At 39.8% G+C, this 16,138-nt stretch overlaps 1 protein-coding gene across 7 annotated transcripts; it reads left to right on the top strand.

Moving 5' to 3' along the window:
• The first annotated feature begins 4,179 nt into the window (after positions 1-4,179).
• Positions 4,180-10,720, top strand: MED7 (mediator complex subunit 7). Of its 7 annotated transcripts, none has more exons than XM_042948380.1 (3): positions 4,910-5,702; positions 7,454-7,596; positions 9,618-10,720. In XM_042948380.1, exon 3 carries the CDS (start codon positions 9,635-9,637, stop codon positions 10,334-10,336), a length of 702 nt encoding a protein of 233 aa, XP_042804314.1. In that variant the 5' UTR covers positions 4,910-5,702; positions 7,454-7,596; positions 9,618-9,634; the 3' UTR covers positions 10,337-10,720. The 7 variants fall into 7 exon arrangements, with proteins under 7 accessions (XP_042804334.1, XP_042804314.1, XP_042804316.1 ...); XM_042948382.1 differs by having other exon boundaries at positions 7,461-7,596; XM_042948389.1 differs by having other exon boundaries at positions 4,910-5,093.
• Positions 10,721-16,138: the final 5,418 nt, after the last annotated feature.

Below are 16,138 nucleotides of genomic sequence, written 5' to 3' on the forward strand. Positions count from 1 at the left end.
GTTGAAAATGTAGGGTAACTGTAAACCTCATAGTTTGCTAGCAGACATGAAAAATGATACAGCTTCTTTAGAAAACTGCTTGACACTTACACAGATAAACAGATAAGTATAATAAGGCCTAGCAATCCCATTCCTATGTAGTTATTCAAAATAAATGAAAGCATGTGTATATAAATGTTTATAGGAAAACAGCCCAAATGTCCATCAACTGGTAAACAAATAAATGAATTATGGTGCATCCACACAATAGAATACTCTCCACCTGTAAAAAGGAACAAACTGTTGATACATTCAACAATGCTAATGAACCTCAAAGGTTTTTACATGAAACATCTACATATTATATGATTGCATTTATATGACATTCTGGAAAAGGCAAAGCCATATGAACAGAAATAAGATCAATGGTTACTAGGCATTGGGGGTGAAGAGAGGGGATTGAATACAAAGCATGGCATAAAAGAATTTCTTGGGGTGATACAAATATTTTATATTTTAATTCTGGTGGTGGTTGTTCTATGACAGTAGATATTCATCAAAACTCATCGAACTGAAATTGACCTGAAGTTAATTTTACTGTATGTAAATTATTTCTAAATAAACTAACCTTAAAAAAATCAACAGGGTAGAGAAAATATATTTGCTGCCATTTAGGCTCAAATGATAAATAATGATGTTTTTTATAATGTACCTAGCTACTAGAGGCAAGATGCCAGTACCATGGACCTCTGCCTGTTTCTGCCCCTCACCTACCACTCTTTCCATGCCCATTAGTTATACAGCACATGGGCCCCCTTGTGCTGTCTCTGTAACTCTGGAAGATCACAGCAGCCTTGGGCTCTTTGTATTTGCTACCTTGCAAGTCTTTGCATGGTTGTGTCCTTGTCATTGCTTATGTCCTAGCTCCAAAGTCACCACTGGGAGAGGTTTCCCTGATCACTCTCAATAAAGTAACTACCCCCAAAACCACATAACTATCACATTATTTTGGATTATTTTTTTCCTCCATAGCCCTATCACTATCTGAAATTCTTGTTTGTTGGCTTGTTGCTCTATGCGTCTCTCCATTAGAAGGCAAGGCTTTGTCTTTTTTACCTTCTAGAACAGTACCTGGGCCAGTAGACATACAGTAAAGATTTGTTGAATGGACATATTCCTCATCAAGCTGCAGAAGACATCTTTAAGGAGTAAACTTTCCTTTCAGATTCTCAAAATATAGCCACATAAATAATATTTATTACATGCTATATTTTCACTAGCCTGTTTCACAATTTGAACTTTATACTATTATTTATTTGTAGTTTATTGTAAAGAACACTCGACTTAGAGTCAATAGTTCTAGATTCTAGCCTTGGTCCTGCTACTACCTGAAAGACACCGTACCTTTGGGCCAGCAATTCCATTTCCAGGAATTTATCTTAAGGAAAAAAATGAGCATGTGTACAAACAGATGCACACCAGGATGTTCATCCAATGTATTAATAACAGCAAAAATTTAAAGGAAAGTAATTTCACACAGTGGGGCTAAATAGACTGGTTTATCCATTAATGTTTATCCATTAATGGTTTATCCATTAATGTCACACTGTGAATTCATTTTAAAATGAGGATTAAGTTCATTTTGTTACTTATACAATAATGTTCATTGAGTACTTGTCAATTTCAGTCATTATTGTAGGTGCTGAGAATGTAGCAGTGAATGAAAAAAAGGCCTTACACTCATGAAACTTGTATTTTGGTGGGGAAGAAAGACAATGAAAATAAATAAATATACTATGCAATATGTTATCAGATGATGATAAGTTCTATGAAGAAAGGATAATGCACACTAAAGGGATTTGAGTCATCCCCCAAGAGAATAATTAGGGAACCTGTTATTTTATAGACAGTGACCAGAAAAGACCTCTCTGAGGTCACATTTGACCACAGACTTGAATGAAGTGAGAAAGTGAGGCACGTAAATATCTGCAGAAGAGAGGTGCAGGCAAATGCAGTGGTCCTGAAGCAGGAGTTATGGTGACAATTTGAGGGTAAGAAATAAGGTCTGTAACTGGAGAAGAGTGGGCATGGAAAAAAACGGTAGGAGATTATACTGGGGAAGCAGCCAAGGACTAGATTTTGCACAGCTTTATATAGGCCATTGTGAGGACATTATATTTTACTGTAAATGTGATAGAAAACCTTGGAGAATTTTGAATAGAGGAGTGGTCAGATCTGTCTTATATGTTAAGACTGTGATAAATAGGCTAAGAGAGGACAAAAGTAGAAAAAGGAAACCTTTAGGAGGCTATTTCAGAAGTCTGGTTTCCGGTCCTGTGGCATGAACTAGCAGTGGGAATGGTGCAAATTGGTTATATTTGGGACTTGTACTTATTCTAAGTAAAACTAATACAAAAGTCAGGTATGGTAGTTTCAATGGTGTATGGGAGAAAGAGGAGTAACAGATAACTCTTTAGATTTGAGTCTTTGCAATTGAGTAAAGATGTGTGACACTGTTGGATAAGGGGGTCTGAGTACAAAGAAGAGTGTGTTGCCAAGGCCTGGATATCACCTGGATATTACCACCTGGATGAGATCCCACTAAGAAGTGAGAATGGAGTCCTGGGAAATTCATAGGATCAAAGGTGCTAAGTGTTGCTAAGGGCAGAGGAATATGAGGACTAAGAATGGCCACCATAGGCCCTGGTGTAGGCCACATTGGCCTTAGTCAGGGAGAAAGTCTGATTGGGGTGTGCCCACAAGTGAACGGATTTCTTCAACAAATACATTGATATGGGGGGACAATTGAGATAAGGAAGGCTATTACAAAGAAAACCACAGGCCCAATGTGGAGTCAGGTGTCACAGGACAGCAAACCAAGACTTAAATGCAGTTTCAACCTTTTCAAGAGTGGAATTTTGGTATGGTAATCCAACCAATCTGGAATTTTCTGGTCAGCAGCAATGAGCTAATCTATCACATGGACCCTCTCCATTGTCCCCAGACTCCCAAAGAAAGATGAAGTAATTTTCACAATAAGGCCCCTGCTCTTCCCACTAAGGGAATGTGACCTTGTGTGAAACAATCCTCTCTTTTGCTAATAACTTCCTTGTACCAACCCTCTTTTGCATAAAAACTTTCCATTTTACACAAATATTTGGAGTTCTCCTTTACTTGCTAGATGGGATTCTGTCCAATTCATGAATATATTAATAAAGCCAATTGGATCTTTAAAATTTACTGGGTTGAATTTTTGTTACTTAACAGAACCTTTAGATTAAAAGGTAATTAAAAGAAACATCAGCCAGTCATGAAGGCTTATTGGATCCTGAAATAATTGGTATCCAAATAATGACTTGATTCTGATGATTTTAAATAGTTACTAATTTATTTTTAGATGAAATAATGGTTCTGTGGTTATGGAAGAAAATAAGAGTCCATCTATTTTGGAGTCGCATGTTGAAATGAAATAATGTCTAGATCTAATGGGTGGATGACCAGTACACTGCTCTCTCTACACTTGTATATACTTGGAACCCCCTAATTTTGTAAAAAATGAAATAAAATAATCTTAAAGAGGTAAAGTTGAGAACTTTTATCAGAATAACAACCTTTTGTGTGTGTGTCCAATTTGCTCTTGTGAGATTCCCACAAACTTATAAATTTGTGACTTCTTATGAAAATAACCTCCAAAAGAATCTTTAACTGATATCTTTTTTAACCTGTTAATCTGTTACCTGGAAATATAATTAGATAAATGAAAACATATGTGAATACACAGTGAGGAAATGAAAATTGAGAATATGTTATTGATTCCCAATCGTGTTCACAAATATTTCCAGATTAATAATTAATCATATAGAGTTCAACCACAATTTTTTAATGTTATTTTCGACGGTGCGGTTACAGTAGATACAATTAAAAAAAATACCTGCTTATCTGCATCTTCTAACTTTTATATAAGGCACATGAATGAGTTGTTTAATTTCAGATGTTAAAAAAAAAGGGAAAGAAAAGGAAAAAAAGGAATGGAGCTCGCAGCAGCTACTTTCACTGGCAGAAAGTACCAACACATTCACCCCCACTCTGAAACCCGCGGGCGACTATACCACAGAACGGGGGGATATATGCGCAGGCGCATTAGCAAGCCACTGGTCTGAGGCGGGATTAGGGCCTCGGCTAAAAGACAGAGCTTCCAGCCAATCAAGGGACAGTGTCAGTGGCTTCTTCCTGGAGGAGGTGGCCGGAAGCTGGATTTCGGTTGCGGAGGCGAAGGCGGCTTCAGTGTAAACCCTGGGCTGAGGTGAGTGGGCGGTGGCGGCTTGGGGCTCGATTCCGCGGGCATTTCTTCTTCCGGACCTCGGGGCTTCCTCTGGGCGGCCTGGGAATGGGGGAGGCCTGGAGCGGAGTATGCTCTGTCCCCTTCCTCTCCCGGGTCACTCGGAGAGTGCGGCCTCGCTGCTGCTGGTGGGGAGCCGGGAGGAAGATACCCGGGGCCTGGCGGGCTCAGGGCTCCCTTCCTCCGTATGGGGAGGCGGAGGCGGACTGCAGGTTGGGAGACCAGAGTTCTAGGCTCTCGCCGCTGTTTTGCTAACCTGTGTGGCTTTGGAGACTCCTCTGGTCTCCGGCCTGTGTCATTTGAGAATGACCATCCCAGTATTATTTGCAGCTATTCCTCCTCCGGGAGGCGGTCCAATCGGCTGAGTTAAGGGGGAGTGTGTGTGTGATGGGGGGGGGGAGTTGGAGAAGGGAGGCCGATCCCAAGCCTAATGGTCACATTCATCTGGAGAGGTTTATATTTTTATTTCTCAGAGAGCCTGAGTGTGCGCGGGGGAGGGGCAGAGACAGAGAGGGAGACACAGAATCCGAAGCAGGCTGCAGGTTCTGCGTTTGACGCGGGGCTGGAACACACCAACCGTGAGATCATGACCTGAGCCGGAGCCCGGCGCTTAACGGCCTGAGCCACCCAGGCCCCCCTCATCTGGGGATGTTTAAAAGCTACATTGCCGCGGTGCCATTCACAGTAGACGAAATGAATCATATGTCTGGGGGTGGGACCCTGGAATACCTTCCTTTTTTTGGTCAAGCCCTCAGCGTGGAGCAAACACTAGAAGGTGGTTCTTAAATCTGATAACCGTGTGTAACGCTTGGCGCTGGTTTTACTAAAGACGTTGCCTTTGAAAAGTTCATTCTAGAGAAGTGATAGGGAAATAATAATAATGTCTGTAATATGTCAGCTTCCTTTTGTACATTTAGAAGATTCATCGTTTACTGATTTAAGAGAGCTGCTACTTTGCAGCTAAAAGGACCTAGGATAAGAATTCCTGCTGTGCTTTTTGCTAGCCTTTTGATCTGGTGCAAACACTTCACCTCAATGAGACTCGGGATCTTCCTCTCAAAAATGAAACTGACAGTAGTACTTAACTCTTAGAATTGTTAGGAAGACTAAGGATATAAGACGTACCTGTCATGTAGTTGGCCTTTGGAAAACGGATTAAGTGGGGTGAAACCTGGGCGGTCTAAAATTGATTTTGAAGCACCAGATCAGTGCTAATTCTGTAATTTTGGTAATAATTTTGTTATAAGGGAACATTCTTGTTTGGGGGGTATGCGGTAGAGTATTGGGGGAAACCAATAAGGCAAATGAGGGAAAATGTTACTAACATTTGGAGAATCTGGGTGAAGAATATGGAAAGTTCTTTGTACTTTTCACACAACGTTCTGTAAGTCTGAATTTATATTTGTTTTTAAAAAGTTGATTATTACTGTTTGCAGCTATCATGTGTTGTAAGTGAAACAGTACACAGTGTCTTTTGTTTTATTTTATTTTTTTAAGTTTATTTATTTTTGAGAGAGAGAGAGAGAGAGAGAGACAGCATGAGCAGGGGAGGGGCAGAGAGAGAGAGGGAGACATAGAATCCAAAACAGGCTCCAGGCTCTGAGCTGTCAGCCCAGAGCCCCACGCGGGGCTCGAACTCACAAACCGCAAGATCATGACCTGAGCCGAAATTGGATGTTTAACCGACTGAGCCACCCAGGCGCCCCCAGTACACAGTGTTTATAACCTTCCAATCCCGTGTAGTTTCACCCCTTTTTCCTTTAGGGCTGTCTTATATTACATAGGAATATCTTATCCACCGCTCATATTGATGAAGTCATGGATTATACTCTTCAAACAGTGCTGCATTAAACACCCTTAACACACAAGTTTATGTACTTGTGCCAATATTTGCGTAGAATAAATTTTTAGAAGTAGAATTGTTGCTTCAGAGAATATCAGCATTTAAAATTTTGATACTGCCGGGGCGCCTGGGTGGCGCAGTCGGTTAAGCGTCCGACTTCAGCCAGGTCACGATCTCACGGTCCGTGAGTTCGAGCCCCGCGTCAGGCTCTGAGCCCCGCGTCAGGCGCTGGGCTGATGGCTCGGAGCCTGGAGCCTGTTTCCGATTCTGTGTCTCCCTCTCTCTCTCTGCCCCTCCCCCGTTCATGCTCTGTCTCTCTCTGTCCCAAAAATAAATAAAAAACGTTGGAAAAAAAAAATTAAAAAAAAAAAAAAATAAAATAAAATTTTGATACTGCCAAATTAAGTTCCAAATGTGTATGTTTCCTGTTACTTGTGTATGAGAATTGCCCCATATTCTCTTGGGTGGTACTGGCCCACCAGCCACGAGTGTTATGTGGTGGTTGTGAAGATGGCTTCTATGAGAACTGAGGTGGGTCCCCTCCACCCCAACAGGTTTCCCTGGGGCCAGAATAGCTAAGAGCTGCTTCTAAAACTGGGATGGCACTGAAGAAAATGAGAGAAAGGAGAGTATGACCTCTGTGGAAGCCAGTGCCTGTCACATAGAAGGTGTTCTGATATTTGTTGAACGATGGGTTATTTGAAATCTTCATAGTCTGTTAGATGAAAATTCTTAAAATTTGCTTCTAAAAGTGTACTAGTCTGAATACTTTCCTGCCTTTATTCAGCATTTGCATTTTCCTTGTCCTCTTTTGTCTATTTTTCTGTTTTTTAAAAAACACAGGTTTTGAAAAATCTCATTCATTGGACTTTTATTGAGGGTCTTGTAGTGCTGGAGGTAGAGCTGTGAACAAGACAGGCAGTTCCTGAAGTCCTAATGCTTTCCTTCTAGTGGGGGTGGAGTCAGAGAAAATATGTTTTTAAAAAGTCAAAATAAAATTGCTAGTATTTGCTCCTTTTTAGACTTGTGTTTTTCTCCCGGAAGAATGGGATTATCTTTTAATTTTGCTTATGATATATTTTCCAGTGTGGAATTTTTAGATTTATTTTTGGTAGTTTGATCTGTTGGTCTTTTGTAGTAGCCTTAAAACTTGTAGTTAGTTATTTAGTTATTTTTTTTTTTTTAATCTATTTTCCTTGATAGATTGTAAGCAACACTATAATGGAGGTAGTGTTTTTTTTTTTTTTTTTTTTTGTTTATCATTGAAAGATAGTATGGTGTACTGTTTGAAGTCTTTAGGTTCTGGATCCTTCCTCTACTACTTGGTGACGTTATACAAGTGGTTCAACCTTTCTGAGCCACAATTGTCTCCTCTCCAAAACGGAAGCAGCTTTTCTCACAACCACAAGAAAAGTACTCACAACCACAAGAAAAGGCACGTAGTATGTCTCATATATTATCTGTTGTCATAATCATCATCCCTGGATACTCATTGTCCTATATCAGACAAACCGTAAACAACCAAAAGAGTGAATACACATTAAAGATGTTTGTACCTACTTCCAAATTCCCATTGATTTGGAGTTGTCTTGACATGGATGAAGCTGCTCAACAAATGCTTATGAAACTTCTGTGTACAAGGTTGTGGTCATAGAACTATGATAGAGAGTCCTTCCTCTTATGGAGCTTGTAGTTTGCTCAGGGAGAGAAATCAAATACCGGTTCAGAGAATAAAAGAAGGTAGGATCTGCTTTTGATGAATAATTAAGTAAGTTTTTCTTTAGAGGTGACATTTTAAGCTACTGCCTGAAGCAGGAAGAAAAGCATGTGGAAAGACTGAAAGAAGAGGTTATAGTTAATAGTATAGTATAGTTAAAGAATAGTGTAAAAATAGTAGATTAAAGACAGTTCTGCTAGGATATAGTGAAGGAGAAGGAATGTGGGATGAAAACAATTAATGCTGGCTATTATGTGGAAGAACAGTAGTGAAAGCAGAAGGATCCTTGGGGGAAGCCATTATATCCCTGGCAAGAAGGAATGGTGGTTTGGCCAGAACTGATGAATTTGAGATAGTGAAGGTGTGGAATCAGCAGGACTTGATAAATTTGTGATAGGGAGGAGAGGAGGTAATTCTTTTTTTGAATGCTTTATGAGACATTCAGAAGAAACTGAGGCAGTCTCCATTGGAGGTAGAAAGTACAGAGTCCTAAATCATAGACCAGGATTTCTCCACTTTGGCACAATATATTGATATTTGGGGATGGATAGTTCTTTGTTGGGGGCTGTCATGTAAGGGTTTAGCAGCATCCCTGGCCTCTACCCATTAGATGCCAGTAGCACTCTATCCCCCAGTTGTGACAAGTAAAAATGTCTCCAGATTTTGCCATATGTCTCCTAGTGGGCAAAATTGACTTTGGTTGAGAACCAGTGATAGAATTGGTGTTTAAGGCTGTAGAATTGACTGAGATTACGCAAGGGAGACTGTAAAGCAGAGGTCTAAAACTGCAGACCACGAAGATTGTTGTAGATAAATTCTTTTCGACCCCACAGAACTTGACACTTTCTGAAATTAGTTACCACTATTTAAAAATCGAGAGATTCTGCATAAAATCTGGATTTTTGTCCTCGTTTCAGAAATCAGGAAACTGAGGAACAATGATTTTTCATTCCCACATGAAATCTAATGGCTGGAGGCTTTGAGATCTGGCTGGCATGCATGTGCTTAATTCATCTGAATCCTTGCCCCAGAGTGCTTCACTGTTTTCGTTGCTTGCTTTCTCCCTTCGGCACTTGAGTTTGTGATGCCCTAGTTTAGAGTGAGAAGAGGGCCCCAGAGAAACCCTCTGAAGCATGCCAACATTAAAATTTGGGTGGAGTAGAGGCAGTGAAGGAGCTAGACAGGGAGCGGCCAGCGAGGTAGGAGAGAAACATAAATGTAGGCTCACAGAAGCCAAGGGAGAAGGGAAGTGTGGTGAAAAAGAAGAAAATGCTGAAGAATCATTGAGTAAAATCACCTTTGAAAAATATCCATTGGATTTGCTTGTTTGGTGATTGCTGATGACCTTGATGAATGGTTTTTGTGGAGTTAGTAGGTTGAGGCCAAATTGGATAATGACAAAAATGAATATGCAGCATGTGTAATTTGGCTGTAGAGAGGAGTAGAGAAATGGAATAACTGGTGAGGAATCCAGATTTTATTTATAGATGAAAATATACTACACTTTTTTTGTGCTGATGAAAACCTTAAGCAGAGAAGGAAAAATTATCAGATGATTGAAGATATAATGCTAATTAGAAAAAGATGGCAGCCTTACTCTGTTGTTTTAGAAACTAAGGAGATCATTTTGTCCTGGGCCCCAAACTGCCAAGGAAAAAAAGAAAATACTCTGTCTGTAGTATACAATGTGACAGGTTTGTTTTGTAGCTCGACTCTAAATTTTTGGTTTATTTCCATAGATTTTTGATCTTCCGCAATGGGTGAGCCACAACAAGTGAGTGCCCTTCCGCCACCTCCAATGCAGTACATCAAGGAATATACAGATGAAAATATTCAGGAAGGCCTAGCTCCCAAGCCTCCACCTCCAATAAAAGACAGTTATATGATGTTTGGCAATCAGTTTCAATGTGACGATCTTATCATTCGCCCTTTAGAAAGTCAGGGCATCGAACGGCTTCATCCTATGCAGTTTGATCACAAGAAAGAACTGAGAAAACTCAATATGTCTATTCTTATTAATTTCTTAGACCTCTTAGATATCTTGATAAGAAGCCCTGGGAGTATAAAACGAGAAGAGAAGCTAGAAGATCTTAAGCTGCTTTTTGTGCATGTGCATCATCTCATAAATGAATACCGACCCCACCAAGCAAGAGAGACATTGAGAGTCATGATGGAGGTGCAGAAACGTCAACGCCTTGAAACAGCTGAACGGTTTCAAAAGCACTTGGAGCGAGTCATTGAGATGATTCAGAATTGCTTGGCTTCTTTGCCTGATGATTTGCCCCATTCCGAAGCAGGGATGAGAGTAAAAACTGAACCAATGGACGCTGATGATAGCAACAATTGTACTGGACAGAATGAACAGCAAAGAGAAAATTCAGGTCATAGGAGAGACCAGATTATAGAGAAAGATGCTGCCTTGTGTGTCCTCATTGATGAAATGAATGAAAGACCATGAAGGATGTTTCTTCTTTTTTTTCTTTTCCCTTTTCAGTAAATGGCGTATATTGGTTAATTTGCTCTTGGAGAGTCTTAAAAGAGGTATATCTAGAAGTCATGTAAATGGCTTGACTCCAGCCTTATCAATCATGAGATGTCACAGGCCATTTCACTTTGTGACAAATATAGGCAAATGAGTATGCATACATTAAGGGTAATCGCCTTAAAAAGCAGAGTGCTGCAGTTGTGTGAAACATTCCTGGTTTTGGAGTTGCATAGAATGTTGGAGATATCCTCAGTAATAGCAGGCCTTCCTTCATCTTTGAAAAGTAGATTTGTCATTTGCTTTAAGAATGATTGATAAATAAAGGATAACAAGCTGAATAAATGTGAAATTCTAAAATCTTTAGATTTATTTTACTTAAAAATTTACTTAATCTCTAAAAACGTAGTATAACATGCTAAAAGAGAGGAACCCCATAGAGTTATAAAACAGCAGTTTTGTGTTTCCTCTCTACTGCTTCTGTAAACACACTATCTGAGCTACTTGGCCCTACCCTGGATAGGTCTTATAATTTTTTTCTACTCAGATAATAAATCCTTTGATCACTTTTAGTTACAAACATTCATTTTTGTAAATGTCTAATTAGCTATGCATTTTCCTTAAAGCTATGCTCAAGACTTGATAAGGCTGGAAGCCTGCATTGGGAAAGGGATTTGATAGCAAAGACTATTGGATTGTGTGCTGGAGATTCTTTTTCCCTTAAGATGTGGCTGCCCTGCCAGGGTCTACATTTTTTCACTCCTCTTGGGTCTACACATGGGACTAAGTTCTTAGCAATGGAGTATGGATACAAAAATTCAGGCCGTTTCCACAAAAATTTCTTGGCGTGTTCCTCCATTCCCTTCTCATCTGCTGGTTGGATGGCTGCACCTAGGATGACTGTGGAAGCCACTTGAAGATGATAAAGGTTCAGTCAGTTGGGTCTTTGAGTGACTAGGACTAAGCCCTTCTTTTATTATCCACTCACCCACCCTAGTTGATTTGACCAGGAGCAAGAAGTCAGCTTGTTTTGAGCACTGAGATTTTATTTCTGCACTTTTCTGCCCTCCACCCTCTCTTCCACCAGGGGCTTGGTGGAGAATCTTCTTTGTTCCTGAAGTTCTCTGCTGGTCTTTCTCTTTATGTAGGCCAGTGGTTCTCAAAGTGTTGTCTAGCAGCATTACATCACTTGGGTACTTGTTAGAAATGCAGATTCTCAGGCCTCACCCTAAATCTACTAAATCAAATTCCATGGGTAGGGTCCAAAAAGCTGTGGTCTAAAAAGCTCTCAGGTTGTCATACACACTCAAGCTTAAGAATCACTGATAAAGGTAGTGCTTTTTCCCAGGTGTCCCCTTTGAGTCTTTCCTCAGTTCTTGGTTTCCAGTATATCACCCTTCAGGGATTTGCTCTATGAAGGTTTCTAGTTCTAGAACTGGCAAAGTCCAGTTTGATGTGGCCACAAGCCTATTCTGTATGTGAAACATTCATGCATCCTTTTCTTTAAAAATCTTGGGATGTAGACTGTTGCCAAATAGATACTTCTCTATTAGACAGCTAGTTGGCCAGTCTAATTTTTTTTTTTTTTTTTTTCCTGTTATGTGTTTGGTATAGATGTTTGGGCTCAGAGAACACAGTCCAGGCTCTTTAAAGCTTAAATTGAAGTGCATAACACTTGAGCAACTCTCCAAAGAAATCTTCCTTTGACCTCAACCTTTTGTTAACCTTGCAGATGTTGGGCCAAGAGGTACTAAACCAATTTTGGCTTGCTTTGCAATTGTTTGCATGGAAAAAACTAAATGAGTCTCATAACATTATAAGAGTCACAACATCATTTGTATGAGGGTGTGTGTGTGTGTGTGTTTAGGGAGGATTAGGGATTAAAATTCCATGAGGAATCTTAAATTCTGACTTTGGAGGATCTGATCTTGCAGGTCTAGGTGGCACCTGACCAAAACTCTTAAATTAGAGTTCTAATGTGAACTGCAATTACAATGAGATGAAGGAGCAGTCGTGATCTGATAATTGTTACAAGGTTAAAAGTTAATACAGTCTTTCAATCTTGTGAGGGTCAAAATATATCTCTGCATTCCTAGTTATAATGAATATTCCTGATAGACTGATTCCTCAAAGTGAGATATCTGCGATAGCCTGGCACTTCTTGAAATTACTGATGTCCAGACCACAGAGATTCTGATTTCATTGTTCTGGAGTGGGCCTTGGGCACTGGTTTTAAGAAATCTAGATGACTTGACCGTGTAGTGGGCTAAAGGAATATTGCATTCGTACTCTGCTTTAGCTAGTTGAAGCAAAAAGACAAACTTTTGAAATGATAACTGTGCTATTATATGATGAAAGTATAAATTGACCATCCAATTTATAGGAAGGGGTCCAGAGCATCTGACTCAAACTCCATTCAGATCCCTTCATTATTTCTCCTGTATGGTTTCTCTCTGTTAGCTTCATTCTCTTTACAAACCAGCCTTTTTATGAATGGATGGAGAACATGGCTGCTGACAGTTCCCAAGTGTTAAGTCTTTCTGCCCCACTGCCTGAAAAAAGGAGGACTAATTAACCAGTCCAGAGAGGAAATTAGGGGTGGCATTCCTGATCCCAGCTGGGGCCTGAATCCTGTAAGAATTTGGCAGTCCCCAAGATGTCCACGTATGGAAGATAGTCTACCGCTTGAGAAAGGAGGTGCTGAGTTGATCATACTGTAGATCCCCACTACAAATTGAGCACATGTAAGTTTTTGATAAAAATAAACAGCTTGTATCTTAACTAAATAGAATTTAAGTAAAAATTTGAAAATAAAGGGAAAAAAATAAATAGGTTGTGTTAATTTATATTCCCAATCCCTCTCCTCCCCATCATTTGTTAATTGTCTTCATTTAGTGAAAAATGTGGCCCTCTGCCTGACACTGGTCTAGTTACTAGGGAAATGGAGAGTGGGGAGGAAAATGAAAGGTGAGCAAGAAAACAAATGTGTTTTAACTTTCTGGCCATTACAACACTCAGAAGAATCTTCTAATTTTATTCCTATTGCTTGCTAAAAATTCCTTGTCCATGTTATCTTTTCAAATTATGTTTACATGTGCACATTTGTTAAGGGCTTTGGAAGGAAGCTTCAACTGTGTTGTGCTGTGTTTCTGAGAAAAGGTCTGTGCTAGATTCTGAGGTCACTGGGAACACCAAATAGAAGTGTCTCATGAGGAAATAAAAAGTTAGCATGATTTGGGTGAAAAAGGCTAGTAATGCCTGCAGCATAGGGAAGAGTTTGGAGCTGGAGAAACACATGGAGGGCAGATTATAGGCTTTAGGTAAAGGGAAGGAGTTTGTTTTTCCCTAAATAAGAATGGAAATCAATAACAACTGTTGAGAGATCTTTGCTAACACTGCTCTAATCACTTTACGTACATAAATTCATTTTATTCTCACAACATCCCAATGAAATCAGTATGATTTTTTTTTTCAATATATGAAATTTATTCTCAAATTGGTTTCCATACAACACCCAGTACTCATCCCAAAAGGTGCCCTCCTCAATACCCATCACCCACCCTCCCCTCCCTCCCACCCCCCATCAACCCTCAGTTTGTTCTCAGTTTTTAAGAGTCTCTTATGCTTTGGCTCTCTCCCACTCTAACCTCTTTTTTTTTTTTTTCTTCCCCTCCCCCATGGGTTTCTGTTAAGTTTCTCAGGATCCACTTAAGAGTGAAAACATCAGTATGATTTTTATATCCATTACAGATGAGGAAGCAGAGGTTCAGAGAGCTTATATAATTTACCCAAGGTCACCAAGCCAGCAGGTAGCAGAACCAGGATTGAAACCTAGTTTCAAAACTTAAACACTCAACCTCCATACTTTAGCACCTTCCTACTGCATCATATAATTAATAAGTCATCATGGATCCTAGAATGGGATCCCATATTTTGATCCTAAAGTCCATACTCTCAGAGACTACACGATCCTGGGCTGAGGGAGGAACAGATCTGTAGATGGAAATTAATGTTGAGGCATTTATGTCTTAGACCTCCGTAGGTATCTTAAGGAGATACTGTGCTTATAGGGCTAATGTTCCATAAAAACCACTCTTGGCAGGTATTCTGCCACTTTATGAAACTGAGGATCAGTTTTGTGGCTTGCCCAGGTGGTGTATCTAAATTAGAATCTGGGTCAGGGTTGACAAACTTTTTCTGTAAACACCGGTTAGTAAATACTTCAGGCATTGAAGACTGTAAGGTCTGTCACAACTACTGAATTATTGTGGTACAAAAGCAGCCATAGACCATACCTGAGTAAATGAGTGTGGCTATGTTCCAATACAACTTTATAGGCACTGAAACTTGAATTTAAATAATTTTCACGTTATGAAACATTCTTTTGATTTTTTAAAACCATTTAAACATATAAAATATTCCTTAGCTTGTGGCCTGTACAAAAACAGGCCACTGACTGAATTTGGCCTACGGGCTATGATCTGGGTGGTTGGATTCAAAACCCTGGAGTTGTGTGCACAAAACCACAAAAAATCAAGAAATAAAAATCATAGAATTATTCTAAGGCCTAAATAAGATTATGGCTACAAACCACTTGGCACAATTTCTGGTATTTAGGAATCTATCCAAGGTCAGTTAATATCTTCCCTGATAAGACTTTTGTCTTCATGTGGCATTTAGATTCAGATCGAAGAACTGTTCTCAGATTGCAATGCAATGAGTCTAACAGTAAGTGGCACTCTTCCCTTGAGTTCAGAAGCTGCAACCAGGGAGAAGGCTAGAGATGCTCAGTGCTGCTAATGATACTGAGCCTTGTTTTTAATTCAACAAGTGAAACTCGTTGCCTGTGCCTCTGGCCTACAAAATCTTTTCTCATGGAGAGGACAGGGTGTGAATTTTTCAAAATAATCAGTATTATGTTGTGAATACAAGTCTTGTATTCAGAGCCTTGCTCTCCTGGACAAGACCTGGGGAAGGCCTCAGGCACTGTTGGTTAGCACTGAGTGAATGATGACAAGATGTTTCTTACATTTGCTTAACACACAAGACCAAGGTCTGTGAAGCTGCTGGTTCCCTGTCTACCACTAGGTTTGGAATAAGGGAAGACATTCAAAGGATGGGACTCAGGTGGGGAGGTGTATGGCTGGGCTGATCAGGAATGCATCAGAACTACAAGGAAAGATGTCTTTTGCCTCTTTATTGACTTCCCCATTCATTCATTCATTCATTCATTCATTCATTCGACCAACATGAGGATCTGCTATGAATACCATGCAACTGTTAGGAACTGTTAAGAATGAGAATACTGACATGGAAAGATATTCTGGATATGATAAAATCAGGTTATGATGTGTAGTCTGAGTTCATATTTGTGTCTATCAGTGGATAGCCAAATTGGAAAAATAAAAATGATCTTACGGATGAATAAATTGAAACTGAAGAATGTAACTTACTATACACTAAGGACATTTCAACTAGCAGATGAGAAAATTAAAATTCAGGTTTAAAAGAGAAGAGAATGAGCAAGACATGGTAGAATTGGGGCTCTACTATTTACTAGCTCTGTACCCTTGGTTGACACTCAATTTTCTTAACTATGATAATTCTAGCACCCATTTCCTAGGGTAGGTAGTGTTAATGTAGAAAGTGAAAGAGAAGACCTACTCCAATTCTTTCTGAAACTCGTTTGTCCCCAAGCAACATAGTCCATTAGGTCTCAGGCTTGCTAATCAATCTGTGCAGAAGTATCTGATCTGGGAGGGCTGAGGTGGTGCCTGC

Source organism: Panthera leo, chromosome A1 (assembly GCF_018350215.1).
Source record: "Panthera leo isolate Ple1 chromosome A1, P.leo_Ple1_pat1.1, whole genome shotgun sequence".
NCBI classification, from domain to species: Eukaryota; Metazoa; Chordata; class Mammalia; order Carnivora; family Felidae; genus Panthera; species Panthera leo.